The 17741-nt window shown below is 43.9% G+C and overlaps 1 protein-coding gene across 1 annotated transcript in view; it reads right to left on the reverse strand.

Moving 5' to 3' along the window:
• Positions 1 to 383: 383 nt before the first annotated feature.
• Positions 384 to 17741, reverse strand: part of LOC140389449 (scavenger receptor cysteine-rich domain-containing protein DMBT1-like) — a 133936-nt gene continuing 116578 nt past the window's right edge. The window contains exons 14-16 of the mRNA XM_072473585.1: positions 6547 to 6678; positions 1405 to 1491; positions 384 to 408 (exon numbers count right to left, since the gene is read on the reverse strand). Of these exons, the coding sequence (XP_072329686.1) occupies positions 398 to 408; positions 1405 to 1491; positions 6547 to 6678 (230 nt within the window). The 3' untranslated portion in view covers positions 384 to 397. The remainder of the gene's footprint in view (positions 409 to 1404; positions 1492 to 6546; positions 6679 to 17741) is intronic.

Here is a 17741-nt window from a genome sequence, read left to right on the forward strand (position 1 = left end):
CTGTGCTAAAGATCAACAGCCAAATAAGAGCAGTTTTCAGTGAATCTCTTTGTGAACGGGCAGCACGTTAGCATTGTGGATAGCACAATTGTTTCACAGCTCCAGGGTCCCAGGTTCGATTCCGGCTTGGATTACTGTCTGTGCGGAGTCTGTACATCCTCCCCGTGTGTGCGTGGGTTTACGCCGGGTGCTCTGGTTTCCTCCCACAGTCCAAAGATGTGCAGGTTAGGTGGATTGGCCATGATAAATTGCCCTTAGTGTCCAAAATTGCCCTTAGTGCTGGTGGGGTTACTGGGTTATGGGGATAGGGTGGAGGTGTTGACCTTGGATAGGGTGCTCTTTCCAAGAGCCGGTGCAGACTCGATGGGCCGAATGGCCTCCTTCTGCGCTGTAAATTCTATGAATCTGCTGCATGGCAAATTGACATAATATTAATATTATCATTCTTAATATTTATTCAGCTGTCTCTCAGTCAGCAAATAACAGAAATTGTTTTGTTTGAGAGGCATGATTACTATTGATTGTTGATTCAAATAAAATACACTAAAGGCATCAGAGTAATGGCCCTTGATAACCAAACTAGGGGGTTCATTTACTGCAATATTCAGTAGGTAAGCAAAATGTGGTTTATTTGTATTTCTACGTGTTGAAGCCATGTTATCGGCTTCATGTCCTTTCGATAAAATGCAGTGGTATCAGCTTTAATATGCATCGTGTAAAAGCAAATATTATTCTTTTCACCCATTATTTATGTGTCTTCTGTCACTTCCAACATTGGAGCACAAGGCTGCTCGGAGTTGGATGGAGTTTTGTAGTTCCACCCTTCATGTTTAACTAAACGCCCAGACGGTGTTCAGAAATTCCATTAACTACACAAACTATGAAAGAAGGATTGTTTAATCCTGAAGGACACATTGGATTTATACATTTATCATCACAAGGTTACCTGGATAATAATTGTCCTGATAACTGCTTATGGTCTCAGATGCAGTGCCCAATAACTCCCCAACGATGTAGTCAAAATGGATCAATTGGAAGTTACCAATCAAAATTGTCATATCTACTCTGCATGGAGTTCGTGTTAATAAAATGGGCCCACGCGAAAACCAGTTCATTGTTAGGTTGCTGTGTGTTTTAAAGTATCTTTGTCTTACTATGAGGCTGTTCCCTACTTTTATCCCTCTGTGCCTCGTGGTATGGGTAATGACAACGTGAGACAAGGTCTCATATTGGCCTACATTGCATTTTTATATCTTCACATTCATGTGAATCGCTGCCTGAATAATATTCCAACTTGCTCAGTGAACTGTTTGAGCGGGAATCTATAAATCAGACATATTTTAATCTTAAAATGCATGTTTTTAAATGAAAAGTGCCATAAACATGAAGATTGGAGATATTTACCTGGGGCTGGTCCAATCTCGTCAATGTCAATCTCTTCATAAACAGGTTCAGGAAATCCAGTGGCAGAATGCTGTCTCTTTGTCTGATCTGCAGTACCAAGAGCAGGTGATTATAAATGAGGAACCACCAATTGTTATGTACTTATATATCTAATTCTCCCTTTCTTCTTTCCATGTTTTCTGATAGTTTTCTAGTTGTTAGAATTCTCGCATGTCTTCTTAATTTCCAACAACGAAACCGTGAATATTGCTACACACTCCAGAACTTTCTACGCTCAATCATACTAAGAAGTCTTATAACACCAGGTTAAAGTCCAACAGGTTTGTTTCAAACACTAGCTAGTGTTTGAAACAAACCTGTTGGACTTTAACTTTGTGTTGTAAGACTTCTTACTGTGCTCACCCCAGTCCAACGCATCTCCACATCATGGCTCAATCATACAGTTAAGGTTGAATGATAACGGTCAAACTCATTGTTGGTGAAGGATTGCCATCCGCCACGGTCTTGCCACTCGAACCTGGTATGAAACCGACGACAGGACCTATGATTCCTCGCTTTAGAACTCTACCTACACTGGCTTTCGTTTTGAATGGAACAATTACTGAATATGCACTGCGCGACAGGCCTTTTGGCCGAATCACGACCATGACTACACCTACATTGGCCTTGAATCCTGCCTCTTGCTGGAGGGCCCTGTCACATCCACCATTGCCAATTTCTGTCCATGAGGACTAATCTTGGCAATCGGGTGTACTTGTGTCAGGGAACTCGATAGTTACACTTCCAGGATATCAAGGCACCTGAATTTTTAAGGAACAAATTAACTGGAGCATCTTTCCGATGCAGCTCCACGTTTTGCCCATTTAAAAAGGTTTTGTAAATTCCATGGCAACAGCCTTGAAAGGGGGAAATAAGAATGAGAATTTTCAGTTTTCTATGCAACACATCGGAACTTAATCTTTCTCTGTTGCTAAGAGGTAATACATCATGATTTTCATGATACCGATTATCAGGACTCGCTCTGGATGCCATGATCAATCATTTATGGAGGCCCAGAGTTGACTGATTTTACTGAGAACCGCACAGATTCCATCCTTCGTAGTTATATTTTTCTGCGTAATTTTGACTTTTCACAGATTCTCCACCCATTCTAAAAAACGATTAACACTTTTTTAAAAATAAGAAAATCACACAAACATGGAATGGTTACGAAAATAAGCAGGCTGTTTGACTTATCGCGTTTGTGTCGGCCGATAACATAATTCCACTTTCTAGTTTTTGGTCTGTTGTTTATTCATTCCAGCACATACCAAACTGTCTTTTAATGCCTTCATCCCAATTTGAGAACACTCCCACTACAAACTCTCAAATTCTCACGAAAATTGCCCCAATTAGTTCATGTTCATGCCCCTGGCGATTGAGTTCTTGGCTCAGTGAAAGTGGTTCCCTACTATCCACTCGACATTGATCCCTCATTTTCATATACACGTCAACGTAATCTCCTTTAAGCCTCATCTTTTTGATAGTAAAGCAAATAATGCTGACACAATTTTTCCTCCAGTGTGATCATTTCCTTGGCAATAAATAGGTGCACAGATAGGCGCTTCTGTGGACGAGAAAGAGACTCCACGGTGGTATGTCGCCTCCCTGGTGCCAAGGTCAAGGGTATCTTTGAACGAACAGAGGGCATCCTGAATGGGGAGGCTCAACAGCCATAGGTCGTAGTACATATAGGTACTAACGACATGGGCAGGAAGAGCGATGAGGTCCTACAGAAGGAGTTCAGGGAGTTAGGCAGTAAGCTAAAAAGCAGGAGCTCTAGAGTTGTAATCTCAGGATTACGCCCTGTGCCACGTGCCAGTGAGGCTAGAAATAGAAGGATAGTACAGCTAAACACGTAGCTAAACTGGGAGAGTAGGAGGGAGGGCTTCAGATTTCTGGACCATTGGGATCTCTTTCGGAGCAGGCGGGACCTGTACAGGAAGGACGGGTTGCATCTAAACTGGAGGAGCGCCGATATCCTGGCTGGGACGTTTGCTGGAGTCGCACGGAAGGATTTAAACTAGTATGGCAGGGATGGGAACCAGAATGTAAGTTTAGAAAGTGTAATAACTGAAGGAGAAATAGAGAACCAAAGTAAGAGAAAAATCCTCAGGCAGAGCAAGAAAGGTGAACAGTGTGAGAAGGGAGGTGGTCAATGCAGGACTGAGGGTGTTATACCTAAATGTGAGCAGTATACGGAAAAAGGTAAATGAACTTGTTGTGCACATTGAAATTGGCCGGTACGATGTTGTAGTTATCACAGAGACGTGGCTGCAAGGGGATCAGGGCTGGGATCTAAATATCCAAGGATATGTGTCCTATCAAAATGCAGGAAGATGGGTGCTGCATTGTGAGTAAGGAATGAAGTTAAACCGATAGCAATGAGTGATATAGGAACAGAAGGGGTAGAATCTCTGTGGGTACAGTTGAGGAATCACAACGGTAAAAAGACCCTGATGGGAGTTATGTACAAGCCCCCTAGCAGTAGTCAGAATGTGGGGCAGAAAATAAATCAGGAGATAGAAAAAGCATGTAAAAAAGGCAATTTTACAATAATCATGGGGGACTTTAGTATGCAGGTGGACTGGGAAAATCAGGTTGGTAGTAGATCCCAAGAAAAGGAATTTCTGAAATGTCTAAGATTTGTTTTGGAGCAGCTTGTGACAAAGCCTACTAGGGAACAGGCAATTCTGGATTTGGTAATGTGTAATGAGACAGATTTGATTAGGAAACTTAAGGTGAAGGCACCCTTAGGGAGCAGTGACCACAATATGATATAATTTACCCTGCAGTTTGAGAGGTAAAGGCTGGAATCTGATGTAACGGTATTACAACTAAATAAGGGAGGAACTGGACAGAGATGATTGGAAAAAGAGCCTAGCAAGGAAGACAGTGGAACAGCAATGGCAGGGGTTTTGGGGGGTTATTCGGGAGGCACAACAGAAATTCATCCCAAAGAGGAGGAAACATGCTAAGGGGAGGATGAGGCATCCATGGCTGACGAGGGAAGTCAAGGACAGCATATAAGCTAAAGAAAAAGCATACAGAGTGGCAAGGATTAGTGGGAAACCAGAGGATTTGGAAGCCTTTAAAAGCGAACAGAACACAACTAAACAAGCAATAAGGGGAGAGAAGCAAGGAATATAAAACAAAATAGGAAGAGTTTCTTTCAATATATAAACGTAAGAGAGAGGCAAATATAGACATTGGACGACTGGAAGAAGTGGCTGGAGAAGTTATAATAAGAAACAAAGAAATGGCAGAGGAACTGAATAGTTACTTTACATCAGTCTTCACGGTGGAAGACATCAGTGGGATGCCGGAGCTCCAGGAGAATCAGGGGGCAGAGGTGAGTGCAGTGACCATCACTAAGGACAAGGTTGAGGGGAAACTGAAATGTCTGAAGCTGGATAAATCACCTGGAACGGATGGACTACACCCCAGGCTTCTAAACGTGACAGCTGAGGAGATTGTGGAGGCATTGGTGGTGATCTTTCAGGAATCACTGGAGGCAGGAAGGGTCCCAGAGGACAGGAAAGTGGCTAATGTAACACCCCTGTTTAAGAAGGGAGGGAGGCAGAAGATGGGAAATCATAGACCGGTTAGCCTGACATTGTTCATTGGTAAGATTTTAGAGTCCATTATTAAAGATGAGATCGCGGAGTACTTGGAAGTGCATGGTAAAATAGGACTGAGTCAGCTTGGCTTCGGCAAGGAGAGGTCATGTCTGACAAATCTGTTAGAGTTCTTTGAGGAAGTAACAAGGAAGTTAGACAAAGGAAAACCAGTGGACATGATTTAGTTAGATTTCCAGAAGGATTTAGACAAGGTGCCGCATAGGAGACTGTTAAATAAGTTAAGAGCCCATGGTGTTAAGGGTAAGATCCTGGCATGGATAGAGGATTGGCTGACTGACAGATGGCAGAGAGTGGGGATAAACGGTTCTTTTTCAGGATGGCAGCCAGTGACTAGTGATGTGCCTCAGAGGTCGGTGCTGGGGTCACAACCTTTCACAATATACATTAATGATCTGGAAGAAGGAATTGAAGGCACTGTTGCTAAATTTGAAGATGATACAAAGATCTGTAGAGGGAAAGGTAGTATTGAGGAAGCAGGCGGGCTGCAGAAGGACTGGGACAGGCTAGGAGAGTGGGCAATGCAGTGGCAGATGGAATACATTGTGGAAATGTGAGGTTAAGCACATTGGAAGGAGGAATGGAGGCATAGACTATTTTCTTATTGGGGAGATGCTCAGGAAATCAGAAGCACAAAGGGACTTGGGAGACCTTGTTCACGATTCTCTTAAGGTTAACTTGCAGATTTATTCGGCAGTTAGGAAGGTAAATGCAATGTTAGCATTCATGTCGAGAGGGCTAGAATACATGACCAGGGATATACTTCTGAGGCTATATAAGGCTCTGGTCTGACCCCATTTGGAGTATTTTGAGCAGTTTTGGGCCCCGCATCTCAGGAAGGATGTACTGGCTTTGGAAAGGGTCCAGAGGAGGTTCACAAGAATGATCCATGGAATGAAGAGCGTGTCGTATGAGGAACAGTTGAGGACTCAGGGTCTGTACTCGTTGGAGTTTAGAAGGATGAGGGGGGGATCTTATTGAAACTTACTGCGAGGCCTGGGTAGAGTGGACGTAGAGAAGATGTTTCCAGTTGTAGGAAGAACTAGAACCAGAGGACACAATCTCAGACTAAAGGGACGGTCCTTTAAAACAGGGATGAGGAGGAATTTCTTCAGCCAGAAGGCGGTAAATGTGTGCAATTCTTTGCCGCAGAAGGCTCTGGAGGTCAAATCACTGAGTATCTTTAAGTCAGAGATAGATAGGTTCTTGATCAATAAGGGGATTAGGGGTTTTGGGGAGAAGGCAAAGAATAGGGATGAGAAAAATATCAGCCATGATTGAATGGCGGAGCAGACTCGATGGGCCGAGTGGCCTAATTGTGATCCTATGTCTTTTGGTTATATGGTCTTAGAATAAAGGTTCGGCAGAATTGTTACAATAACCTGTATGAATAGCATATCCTTAACACGAGCACGATTTGGAATCGCCGTTTCAGATACAGAACATTAATAACTCATTAACCAACCTTTCTGGAAGCTTCTCTGCAATTCTATGACTAAAGCTATCGAATTTGCAATGAAAAGAGCAAGGAAAATGCAAGGGATGATGAAAACGAAGAGTCTCCGCTTGTTGAAAGGCACTTCGTACTGCACATGACCTGGAAGCAAAAGCATTTCATATTAAAACAAGAAAAATCTTTCCCGTGCATTCCATTCACTCGCTGTTGAAAGCACCTGATCAAACAAAATTGCTTATGGGTAAAATCGTGCAAGAAACACGTTACCTCACATAAGCCCAGTTATTGCATTTATGTTTACTCAGTTAAGTAATAATTTATTAATTACTCAGTTAATTGATGAAATGTGCAACTCACACACTCTACTTCTGAATATGATGTGGAGATGCCGGCGTTGGACTGGGGTGAGCAGAGTAAGAAGTCTTACACAAACCAGGTTAAAGTCCAACAGGTTTGTTTTGAATCACTAGCTTTCGGAGCGCTGCTCCTTCCTCAGGTGAATGAAGTGGTAGTTTCCAGAAACATATATATATAGACAAAGTCAAAAATGTACCAGGTACGCGATACATACCCGTGCGACTTGGCCAACGTTGTCTAACTCATATGCTGCAGGAAAGGATGTCTCAAAGCGTGGTACATTGAAATGAAATGAAAAATGAAAATTGCTTATTGTCACAAGTAGGCTTCAAATGAAGTTACTGTGAAAAGCCCCTAGTCGCCACATTCCGGCGCCTGTTCGGGGAGGCTGTTGGCGAGATCATGCCGACGATTCGACAATGGATGAACGGACACCGCGCGACAATCACCAGGCAGGAATATTCCCTTCCAGTCGGGGAACACTTCAGCAGTCAAGGGTATTCAGCCTCGGATCTTTGGGTAAGCGTTCTCCAAGGCGGCCTTCAGGACCCGCGACAACGCAGAATCGCAGAGCAGAAACTTATAGCCAAGTTCCGCTCACATGAGTATGGCCTCAACAGGGACCTTGGATTCATGTGACATTACATTCACCCACCACCATCTGGCCTGGGCTTGCGAAATCCTACCAACTGTCCTGGCTTGAGACAATTCACATCTCTTTAACCTGTGATTACCCCTCTCTCAGGATCTGTAAAGACTTAATTATCTGCAAAGACTCGCATTCAAAGTATCGTCTTGCATTTTTGACTTTGTCTATTTGTATGTTTCTGGAACCTACCTCTTCATTCACCTGAGGAAGGAACAACGCTCTGAAAGCTGGTGATTCGAAACAAACCTGTTTACTTTAACCTGGTGTTGTAAGACTTCTTACTGTACTTCTGAACAGTTCGTACACAAATTCAAACTGGCATTATCCATTACCTACACTGACAGTATAGAAATGCTTTCGTCGAGACCGAACAATGGCTGTGAATGTATGGGAAAATAAAATAAAATAATTTTGCTGGTATCATGTAGAAAGAGACGTATATTCAAGTTTAATGAGGAGTTGGCAAACTAAAGCTTTCAGATAGGGACAAATGCTGTCAGATGTCCGTTGACAAATTAACTGAATGAGCAGATCTGTGGTAAATGGAGTTCAATCTTCTTATTCATTCACGAAATCCGGGCATTGCTGGTTAGGCCCACAACTTTTGACCGCCCCTGAATGCCAATGGACCGAAAATATTTACAATCTATGTTAATGACTTAAACAAAGTGACAGACTAATTCATCAGAGTTAGCTGATGACACCAAGCTAGGTAGACTGCCAAGCTGTGGCTTAAAAGAGAGATCGATAGGTCAACTGAATGGGTAACAGAATTGAAGATGGAGTATAACATCTGGAAATGTAAAGATATTCGCTTTGGGCGCAAGAATTTTAAAAATAATATATTTCAAAATGTGAAAAACCTGAAAATGTTGCTGCTTCAAGCGACTCTGTTGCAATCATACAACGAATGAAGAAAAATATAATACAGGTTCAGCAAAAAAATAAAAAAGCAAACGGCACATTGATCTTTATTGCGAAGTGATTGGAACACAAAAATAAAGAAGTATCGCTGCATTCTCATGGTTTTGCTGAGATCGCCTGTAGAGTATTCTGAGTAATTTTGTTTGCTGTATACAAGAACTTGGGTGCATTGGATGGGGGAAATCTAAGTTTCAGTCAATTGGTTTATAGAATACTTTGTTATCCTATGATGAGAGCTGAGAAAATTGGACCTATTTTGTCTGGAGCTTAGAATATTGAAGCGATTACATTGAAACGTATCCAATTTTGAAGGAACTTGATAGCGTGAATGCTGATAGAATGTGTCGACAAGGAGACAAAAGCATGGGTCACGGTCTGAGACGAAATGGTTGATTATTTAGGATTCAGATGAGTAGAAAGTACTTCACTAGAAAGGATAGCATTCTTTGATATTCTCTACAGCTGAGGTATGTGAATGTCCTATCTTTGAATGCATTTACAGCTGGGATCAACATTATTTTTGTCTCTCGAGGAATTAAAGGAGAGGGAGAGCACATGTAAAAATTGGGTTGTCTAGTAATTGTTAGGGTCAGTTAAAGAAAATGCATTTATTCTGTAAACTGAGTTTAAATTAAATGGTTCTTTTTGATTTTTGGCTCGTTGGAATTCTTTACAGAAATAGAGCTGTTGGGTCTGTCCCACAGAAAGGACAGAGCCAGCAAAGGTGGCAGAATAATCGTATAGAATCCGGAAAGCAGTTGCCCTGGGAGTCCTCAACATCTACTCTTTACGGAATTAAGTCTCTTAGAAATAAAGTGAAACATGGAAAGTCAATATTCTGCTGATTACCACGTACTGTCTACCCATAGCTGATGGATCAGTTCTCTTCTGTTTTGAATACCACGGGGAGGAAGCACTGAGGGTGTTGGAAGCGCAGTATGCACTCTTGAGTGGGGAACCTGCAGATACATCGGAAAGAGTGGCTTATATGCACCACCACAGACCGTGTAGACAGCGCACTAAATGGCAGAGCTGGTAGTCAGCATCTGTGTCAGGTGGTGAGTGAAGCAGAAAGTGGTAAAACATGTTTTCCCTCAACCTCACCAATGTGCCTGCCACAGGTGCATCTGCCAATGTCACTATCGGTAGGACTGAGCACGGTCCTTTGGAGAAGAAGTCCCGTCTTCGCATTTGCGGAAAGCCTCCATCGTGTTGTGTGGCACTACCACAGTGTTAAATGCGATAGACTTCAAACTTGTTTAGAAAATCAAGACTGGAAAACCATATGGCGCATTAGACCATCAACAGCAGCAAATTTGTACTCAAGCACAATCTGCAGTCTTCTGGCCCAGCATATCCCACAATTTCCCATTACTATCAAGCTAGTGGTTCAAACCTGGTTCAACGACGACTGCAGAAGTGCATTCCAGGAACAACACCAGGTATAAATAAAAATGACACACGAACCTGATGGAGATGCACCGTGGAACTGCTTGGGTGCTAAACAGAATAGCAGCAAATAATAGACAGATCTAAGTTCTGCAAGCCTGCCACATCCAGCATGAATGGTGGCATTAAGTAAACGACTCATCTGAGAAGCCGGCTGCATAATTGTCTCCGTCCTCAAAGAAGAAGGAGTTCAGCATATCAGTGCAACAGATAAGACAACAACCTTCAGTCAGAAGAACTGAGTGGACAATTCATGCCGGCCTCCTCAGGTGCTTCCCAAATCACAGGTGTAAATCTTCAGCCAAATCATTCCAATTAATTTCAAGGAACGGCTGATGTTACTGGGCACTGCAAAGTATATGGTCCCTGAAAATATTGTGGCTATTGCACTGAAGACTTGGGCTCCAATATTGGCCCTGGCTCAATGAAAACTGTTTCAGTGCAGCTACTAAATAGGCACCTATCCAGAAATGCATAAAGATTTCAGGGTATGTCCTTTACAAAAAAAATCAGGCCAAATCAAATCAAGCCAACTATTGCCTCGTTATTTTTCTTCATATGAGTAGTAACGTTATTGGAAAGAACATTAACGCGATCAACTGCTACTTGCTTAGCAATAACCTGCTCAATGAAACATTCTTTTGGGCCCGCTAAGGCCCATTCAACTCCTGACCTGATTACAGCGTTTGTTCAAACATGGACATTGGAACAGAACTCAGCGATAAGTGACATAGGCCGCCCTTAACATCAAGTCAACTTATGACCGAGTGTGGTATCACAGAACACTGACAAAGGTGGAGTCAATGGGAATCAGACCAAAAGAAACTCCACGGGTTGTAGTCATTCCTGGCTCAAAGGAAAATGGTTGTGATTGTTGAACATCAATCATGTTAGTGCAGGCCATGAATTACATAGAATTTAGAACAAACAAAACAAAGAACAAAGAAATGTACAGCACAGGAACAGGCCCTTCGGCCCTCCAAGCCCGTGCCGACCATGCTGCCCGACTAAACTACAATCTTCTACACTTCCTGGGTCCGTATCCCTCTATTCCCATCCTATTCATGTATTTGTCAAGATGCCCCTTAAATGTCACTATCGTCCCTGCTTCCACCACCTCGTCCGGTAGCGAGTTCCAGGCACCCACTACCCTCTGCGTAAAAAACTTGCCTCGTACATCTACTCTAAACCTTGCCCCTCTCACCTTAAACCTATGCCCCCTAGTAATTGACCCCTCTACCCTGGGGAAAAGCCTCTGACTATCCACTCTGTCTATGCCCCTCATAATTTTGTATACCTCTATCAGGTCTCCCCTCAACCTCCTTCGTTCCAGTGAGAACAAACCGAGTTTATTCAACCGCTCCTCATAGCTAATGCCCTCCATACCAGGCAACATTCTGGTAAATCTCTTCTGCACCCTCTCTAAAGCCTCCACATCCTTCTGGTAGTGTGGCGACCAGAATTGAACACCTAACTAAGGTTCTATACAGCTGCAACGTGACTTGCCAATTCTTATACTCAATGCCCCGGCCAATGAAGGCAAGCATGCCATATGCCTTCTTGACTACCTTCTCCACCTGTGTTGCCCCTTTCAGTGACCTGTGGACCTGTACTCCTAGATCTCTTTGACTTTCAATACTCTTGAGGGTTCTACCATTCACCGTATATTCCCTACCTGCATTAGACCTTCCAAAATGCATTACCTCACATTTGTCCGGATTAAACTCCATCTGCCATCTCTCCGCCCAAGTCTCCAAACAATCTAAATCCTGCTGAATCCTCCGACAGTCCTCATCACTATCCGCAATTCCACCAACCTTTGTGTCGTCTGCAAACTTACTAATCAGACCAGTTACATTTTCCTCCAAATCATTTATATATACTACAAAGAGCAAAGGCCCCAGCACTGATCCCTGTGGAACACCACTGGTCACAGCCCTCCAATTAGAAAAGCATCCTTCCATTGCTACTCTCTGCCTTCTATGGCCTAGCCAGTTCTGTATCCACCTTGCCAGCTCACCCCTGATCCCGTGTGACTTCACCTTTTGTACTAGTCTACCATGAGGGACTTTGTCAAAGGCCTTACTGAAGTCCATATAGACAACATCCACTGCCCTACCCTTACAGTGCAGAAGGAGGCCATTCAGCCCATCGAGTCTGCACCGGCTCTTGGAAAGAGCACCCTACCCAAGGTCAACCCTATCGCCCTAACCCAGCAACCCCACCCAACACCAAGGGCAATTTTGGACACTATGGGCAATTTAGCATGGCCAATCCACCTAACCCGCACATCTTTGGACTGTGGGAGGAAACCGGAGCACCCGGAGGAAACCCACGCAGACACGGGGAGAACGTGCAGACTCCGCACAGACAGTGACCCAAGCTGGGAATCGAACCTGGGACCCTGGAGCTGTGAAGCAGTTGTGCTAACCACTATGCTACCGTCCTGCCCAGGGGTTGAATGGGGAACTGCCCAACCCGAGTCATTTTCAATTGTTTAATTAATGACCTCCCTCCCATCATAAGGTCAAAATTTGGATTTGATTTATTTTCACGTATGCCGAGGTACAGTGAAAAGTATTGTGCTGTGTACAGTTCAAACAGATCATTTCGTACATGAAAAAAGACAGTACATACATAACTACACAATGTACGTGCATAGGCACACGCATCGGATGAGCAAATGGAGTGTACTGCTACTTAGTAGAGAAGATGCGTGAAGAGATCAGTTCAGTCCAAAAGAGGGCCATTAAGGAGTCTGGTAACTGCGGAAATAAGCTGTTTATTTTCACCTGTGAGTGCATGTTCTCAGGCTTTTGTATGTCCTGCTGGATGGAAGACGTTGGAAGAGAAAATAAGCCTGGTGTGAGGGGTCTTTGATTTTCCTGTCCGCTTTCCCAAGGCACTGGACGTGTAGATATGGTAAATGGACTGGAGGCGGGTTCGCGCAATGGACTGGCCATGTTCACGACTCTCTGTAGTTTCTCACAATCTTAAGCTGAGCAGTTGCTTACCAGGCTGTGATGTAGCCAGTGGGAACTTTCGCAATGTTCAGCACCATTAATGAATCCTCAGTCACTGAAGAAACCCAAGTCCAAATGCAATAAGACCTGGATAATAGAGTCATAAATCATAGATGTTTACAGCGTGGAAACAGGTCCTACGGCCCAGCATGTCCATGCGCCCAGATTTTATCACTAAGCTAGCCCCACTTGCCCACATTTGGCTCATATCCCTCTATACCCACCCTGCCCATGGAACAGCCTAACTGTTTTCTAAAAGGAAAACATTGTTCCCGCCTCTACCACTGCCTCTGGCAGCTCGTCCCAGGTGCTCACCATCCTCTGTGTGAAAAACGTTCCCCTCTGGTCTCTTTGTTATCTCTCCCCTATCACCTTAAATATATGCCCTCTATTCCAGGCTCCTCTATATTTGGGAAAAGATGTTCCTCATTATTTTACAGACCTCAAAAGATCACCCCTAAGTCAGCTACGCTCCAGGGAAAAACGTCCCAGCCTATACAGTTTCTCCATATATCTCAGACCATCTAGTCCTCGTAGCATCCTCGTAAATCTCTTCCGCTCTCTTTCTAACTGAACACAGTATTCCATGTGTGAGCTTCCCAATGTCTTGCACAATTTCAACAAGACATCCCAACTCATGTATTCAATATCCTGACCAATAGAATCTCGCATGCTGAATGCCTTCTTCACCACCCTGTCCACCTGCGACTCCACCTTCAAGTAGCAATGAACCTGCACCCCTAGAGCTCTTTGTTCTGTAACTTTCCCCAACTTCCTACCATTAACTGAATGGACCCTGTCGTGATTTGATCTACCAAAATGCATCACCTCACATTTATCCAAATTCAACTCCATCTGCCATTCATCGGTCCACTGGACCAATTGGTCAAGATCCTGTTGCAATTTTATATAATCTTCTTCACTATCCACTATGCCACCAATCTGGGTGTCATCTTCAAACTTACGAACCATGCCTCCTACATTCTCATCCAAATCCTTAATAACGAATCCGATTGTTATTAGTCGGTCCCTGAGGCACACCGCTGGACAAAGGCCTCCAGTGTGAAAAACAACCCTCCACAACCATCCTTTGGATTCGGACGCCAAGCCAATTTTGTATCCAATTGGCTACCTCACCCTGGATACCGTGAGATATAATCTTTTGCAACAACCTACCATGTGGTACCTTGTCAAAGGTCTTGCTAAAGTCCATGTAGACAACGTTGACCGCACTGCCCACATGTACCTTCTTGGCTACCCCTTCAAAAAAACTCAATCAATTTCGTGGGACATGACTTTCCCCTTACAAAGCCATGCTGATTTTCCCTAATTAGCCCTTGCCTGTCTGAATGCCTGTAGATCATGTCCCTGAGAATACCTTCTAACAATGTACCCATTACAGAAGTAAGGCTAACGGGTCTATAGTTCCCAGGCTTATCCCTACAGCCATTCGTAAACAAGGGCATGGCATTTGCTACCCTCCAATCTTCAGGCACCCCTCCTGTGACTGTCGATGATTCAAATATCTCAGCGAGGGGGCCGGCAATTTCCTCCAGAGTCTCCCACAACGTCCTGGCATACATTTCATCAGGTCCCGGGGATTTTTCTATCTCGTTGCGCTTTTATACATCCAGCATCCCCTTCTCGGGGATTCCCCAATTTCCCGAACATTCGTGCCTTTCTCAACAGTAAATACTGACGAGCAATATTCATTTAGGACTGCTCCCATCCCTTGTGGATCTGCACACAGATTAGCTTGTTTCTCCTCAAGAGGCCCAACCCTCTCCATAGTCACCCTTTTACTTTTTATGTATCTGTAAATGCTCGTTGGATTTTTCTTTACCTTATCTGCTAAGACAATCTCATGTCCCCTTTTTTCCCTCCTGATTTCTCTCTTAACTCTACTCCAACAAGCACTTTACTCTTCAAGGGACCCACTTGATCCCAGCTGCCTATGCATCTCATTTGCCTCCTTCTTCCTTTTGCCCATGGCTTCAATATCACGAGACATCCAGGGTTCCCTCTTTCTACCGTCCTTACCCTTCACTCTAAGAGGAATGTGCTCACCCTGAACCCTAGTTAACATCTTTTTGAAAGACTCTCACTTACCAGCTGTCCCCTTGCCTGCAAATAGGCACCCCCAATCAACTCTTGAAACTTCCCACCTTATACCCTCGAAATTGACCTTGCTGCAATTTAGAAATTTTGCTTCTGGGCCAGAACTATCATTCTCCATAGCCAACTTAAAACAAATGGAATTATGGTCACTGGTCCCAAAGTGATCCCTCACTAACACTTCCGTCACCTGCACTTATTTATTCCCCAAGAGGACGTCAAATTTTTCCCCCCCTCTAGTCGGGCCATCCACATATTTAATGAGGAATTCGTCCTGAATACACTCAACAGATTCTCTCCATCCAAAGCCCAGTGCTATGGCTGTCCCAGTTAATGCTGGGAAAATTAAAATCCCCAACTATTACCACCCTACTTGCCCGACAGCTATCTGTAATCTCTTTACATATTTGCTCCTCAATATCCGGCTGACTATTTGTGGGCCGAATGTACAGTCCTGTCAAAATGATCTCACACTTATTATTTTTCAGTTCTACCCATATAGGCTCAGTGGGCGAACCCTTAGATTTATCCTCTCTCTGTCCTGCCGTGCTACAGTCACAAATTAAAAACGCAACTCATCTTCCTCTCTTACCCCTTGTTCTATCATTCCTAAAACATCTGTACACCGGAACATTGAGCTGCCAGTCATGCCCCTCCTTTTGACGTGTTTCAATAATAGCTATAATATCCCAGCCGCATGTACCTAGCCATGCCCTGAGTTCATATGCCTTGCCCGTTAGGCCACTTGCATTGAAATAAATGCAGTTCAATCTGTTTCTCTGCCTTCCACTTTTCTTCTTACTGACTTTTATTTGTGTCCTCTCTTTACTACCCTCCGACTTCCTGCATTGGTCCCCATTCCCCTGCAACATTAGGTTAAATAATATTCAGATTTGGGTTGAAAACTGACAAGTAAGATGCGTGCCATGACATAACCATCTCCAAGCAGAAAGAATCTAACGTTCGCCTCTTCAGATTCACTAACATGACTATCGCTTAACAGTCGCAACCCCCCCCCCCCCCCCCCTCCCCTGCGCCTCGCCCATCTCCCCGGACATTATCCACTTCCTGGGGGCTATCTTTGACCAGAAACTGAACTGGAACAGCCACATAAAGAGTATGGCTACACGAGAGGGTCAGAGGCGAGGAATCCTATGGCGAGCAACTCACCACCTAACTTCCATAAGTCTGTCCACCATCCACAAAGTACGCGTCAGCAGTGTGATGGAATATTCGCCATTTTTGCCGAGATGAGTGCAGCTCCAACATAACAGAACAGGCGTGAAACTATCCAGGACAATTCAGCCCGCTTCAATGGATCCTGTGCTGCAAATAGTCACTCTTTCCACCACCGACAAACAGTGGCAGCAGTGTGTGCCATCTAAGAGTTGCAAGGATTCCTGAACATCACCTTCCATACTCAGGACCGCTACTATCTTGATGGGAAGGGGCAACACTTTCATGGGAACACCAGCGCTTGGAAGTTCTCCTCCAAGTCACTGAGCGTCCAGACCCGGAAATACGTCAATCTTCCTTCACTGTCGCTCGGCTAAAATCCTGGAACCCCCTCCCTCATAGAGATTAGGAACTGCTAAGTTTCAAGAAGGCAGTTCAACATCACCTTCACGAGGACAATTAGGAATTGATTTTTTAAAATCTATTCTTTCTGGCAGTCTGGACAGCATTTATTGTCAATCCGTAACCATAGTGGCTTGCTAGGCCATGTAAAACAGCAGTTGAGAGTCAGTGACTGGAGTCACATGTCGGCCCGAACAGGCAAGTGTGGCAGACTTCATTCCCTGAAGTATTATATCGTGAATACGACCCCGGGCCTAAATAGCATTACAAAAATAGGAAATGCTGGCCAATCTAAGAAAATTTGACACCATTTGAGGCGAGAAAACGGAGGTGAAATGAATGTTGGCCTCGTAAGTTAATTTAAAAAACTCTTCTAGGTTTCTCTCCAGCTCTTGCAAACACGCTAATAATATGACTGGTCCGCTTCAGCTTCCTGACAGTGGTCAACACCAAATTCCTGTGAGATTCGGGCCAGTCCGAGGACAGGTGCGAGATGTTGAAGATTAAAAGGTTGCACCTCAACGGAACTGCGGCAAATGCCATTGCAGGAGGTTAACTACGACAAAGGGGGAAAGGCTTCAATCATTATGGCAGTAAGATAAGCACCAGAATGAAGCATCAGAGAGGAGAAGCAAACTCTACAGAGATCACTGGGACAAACAAACAACATTAAGACAAATAATGATTCCGAAATTACAGGGATCAGTCAGCGGGCAGATGGGACGAATTGGAAGATGCGTTTTAGCACATCTGCATAAATGCACGAAGCACGTTATTAAATAATACTACCAGGTATTCAAGAAAGATAGTGGAGGTAAGAGGAGAGGACAAGCTGGCGTACTGATCAAGGAAATTATTAATCAGATAGAGAAGGATTTTAGAATAGAATGGCGGACAGAGACACCATGACCCGAATAGCCTCTTTTCTGTGCTGTAAGACTCTCTAACACAAGTTCATTCTTTAGTGTTACATGTCCAAGTCCAGGAATTATTAAAAGTAGTGGTCAGTTGAAAAACGTAATAATCGATGGAATAGATTCGTAGAACTGTACGATGCATTCACCTTCTTATGATTGTAGCCGGGAGGTTACGTTGTGGGGCGCACAGTG

The sequence above is a fragment of the Scyliorhinus torazame genome, chromosome 14, assembly GCF_047496885.1.
Source record: "Scyliorhinus torazame isolate Kashiwa2021f chromosome 14, sScyTor2.1, whole genome shotgun sequence".
Taxonomy (NCBI): Eukaryota; Metazoa; Chordata; class Chondrichthyes; order Carcharhiniformes; family Scyliorhinidae; genus Scyliorhinus; species Scyliorhinus torazame.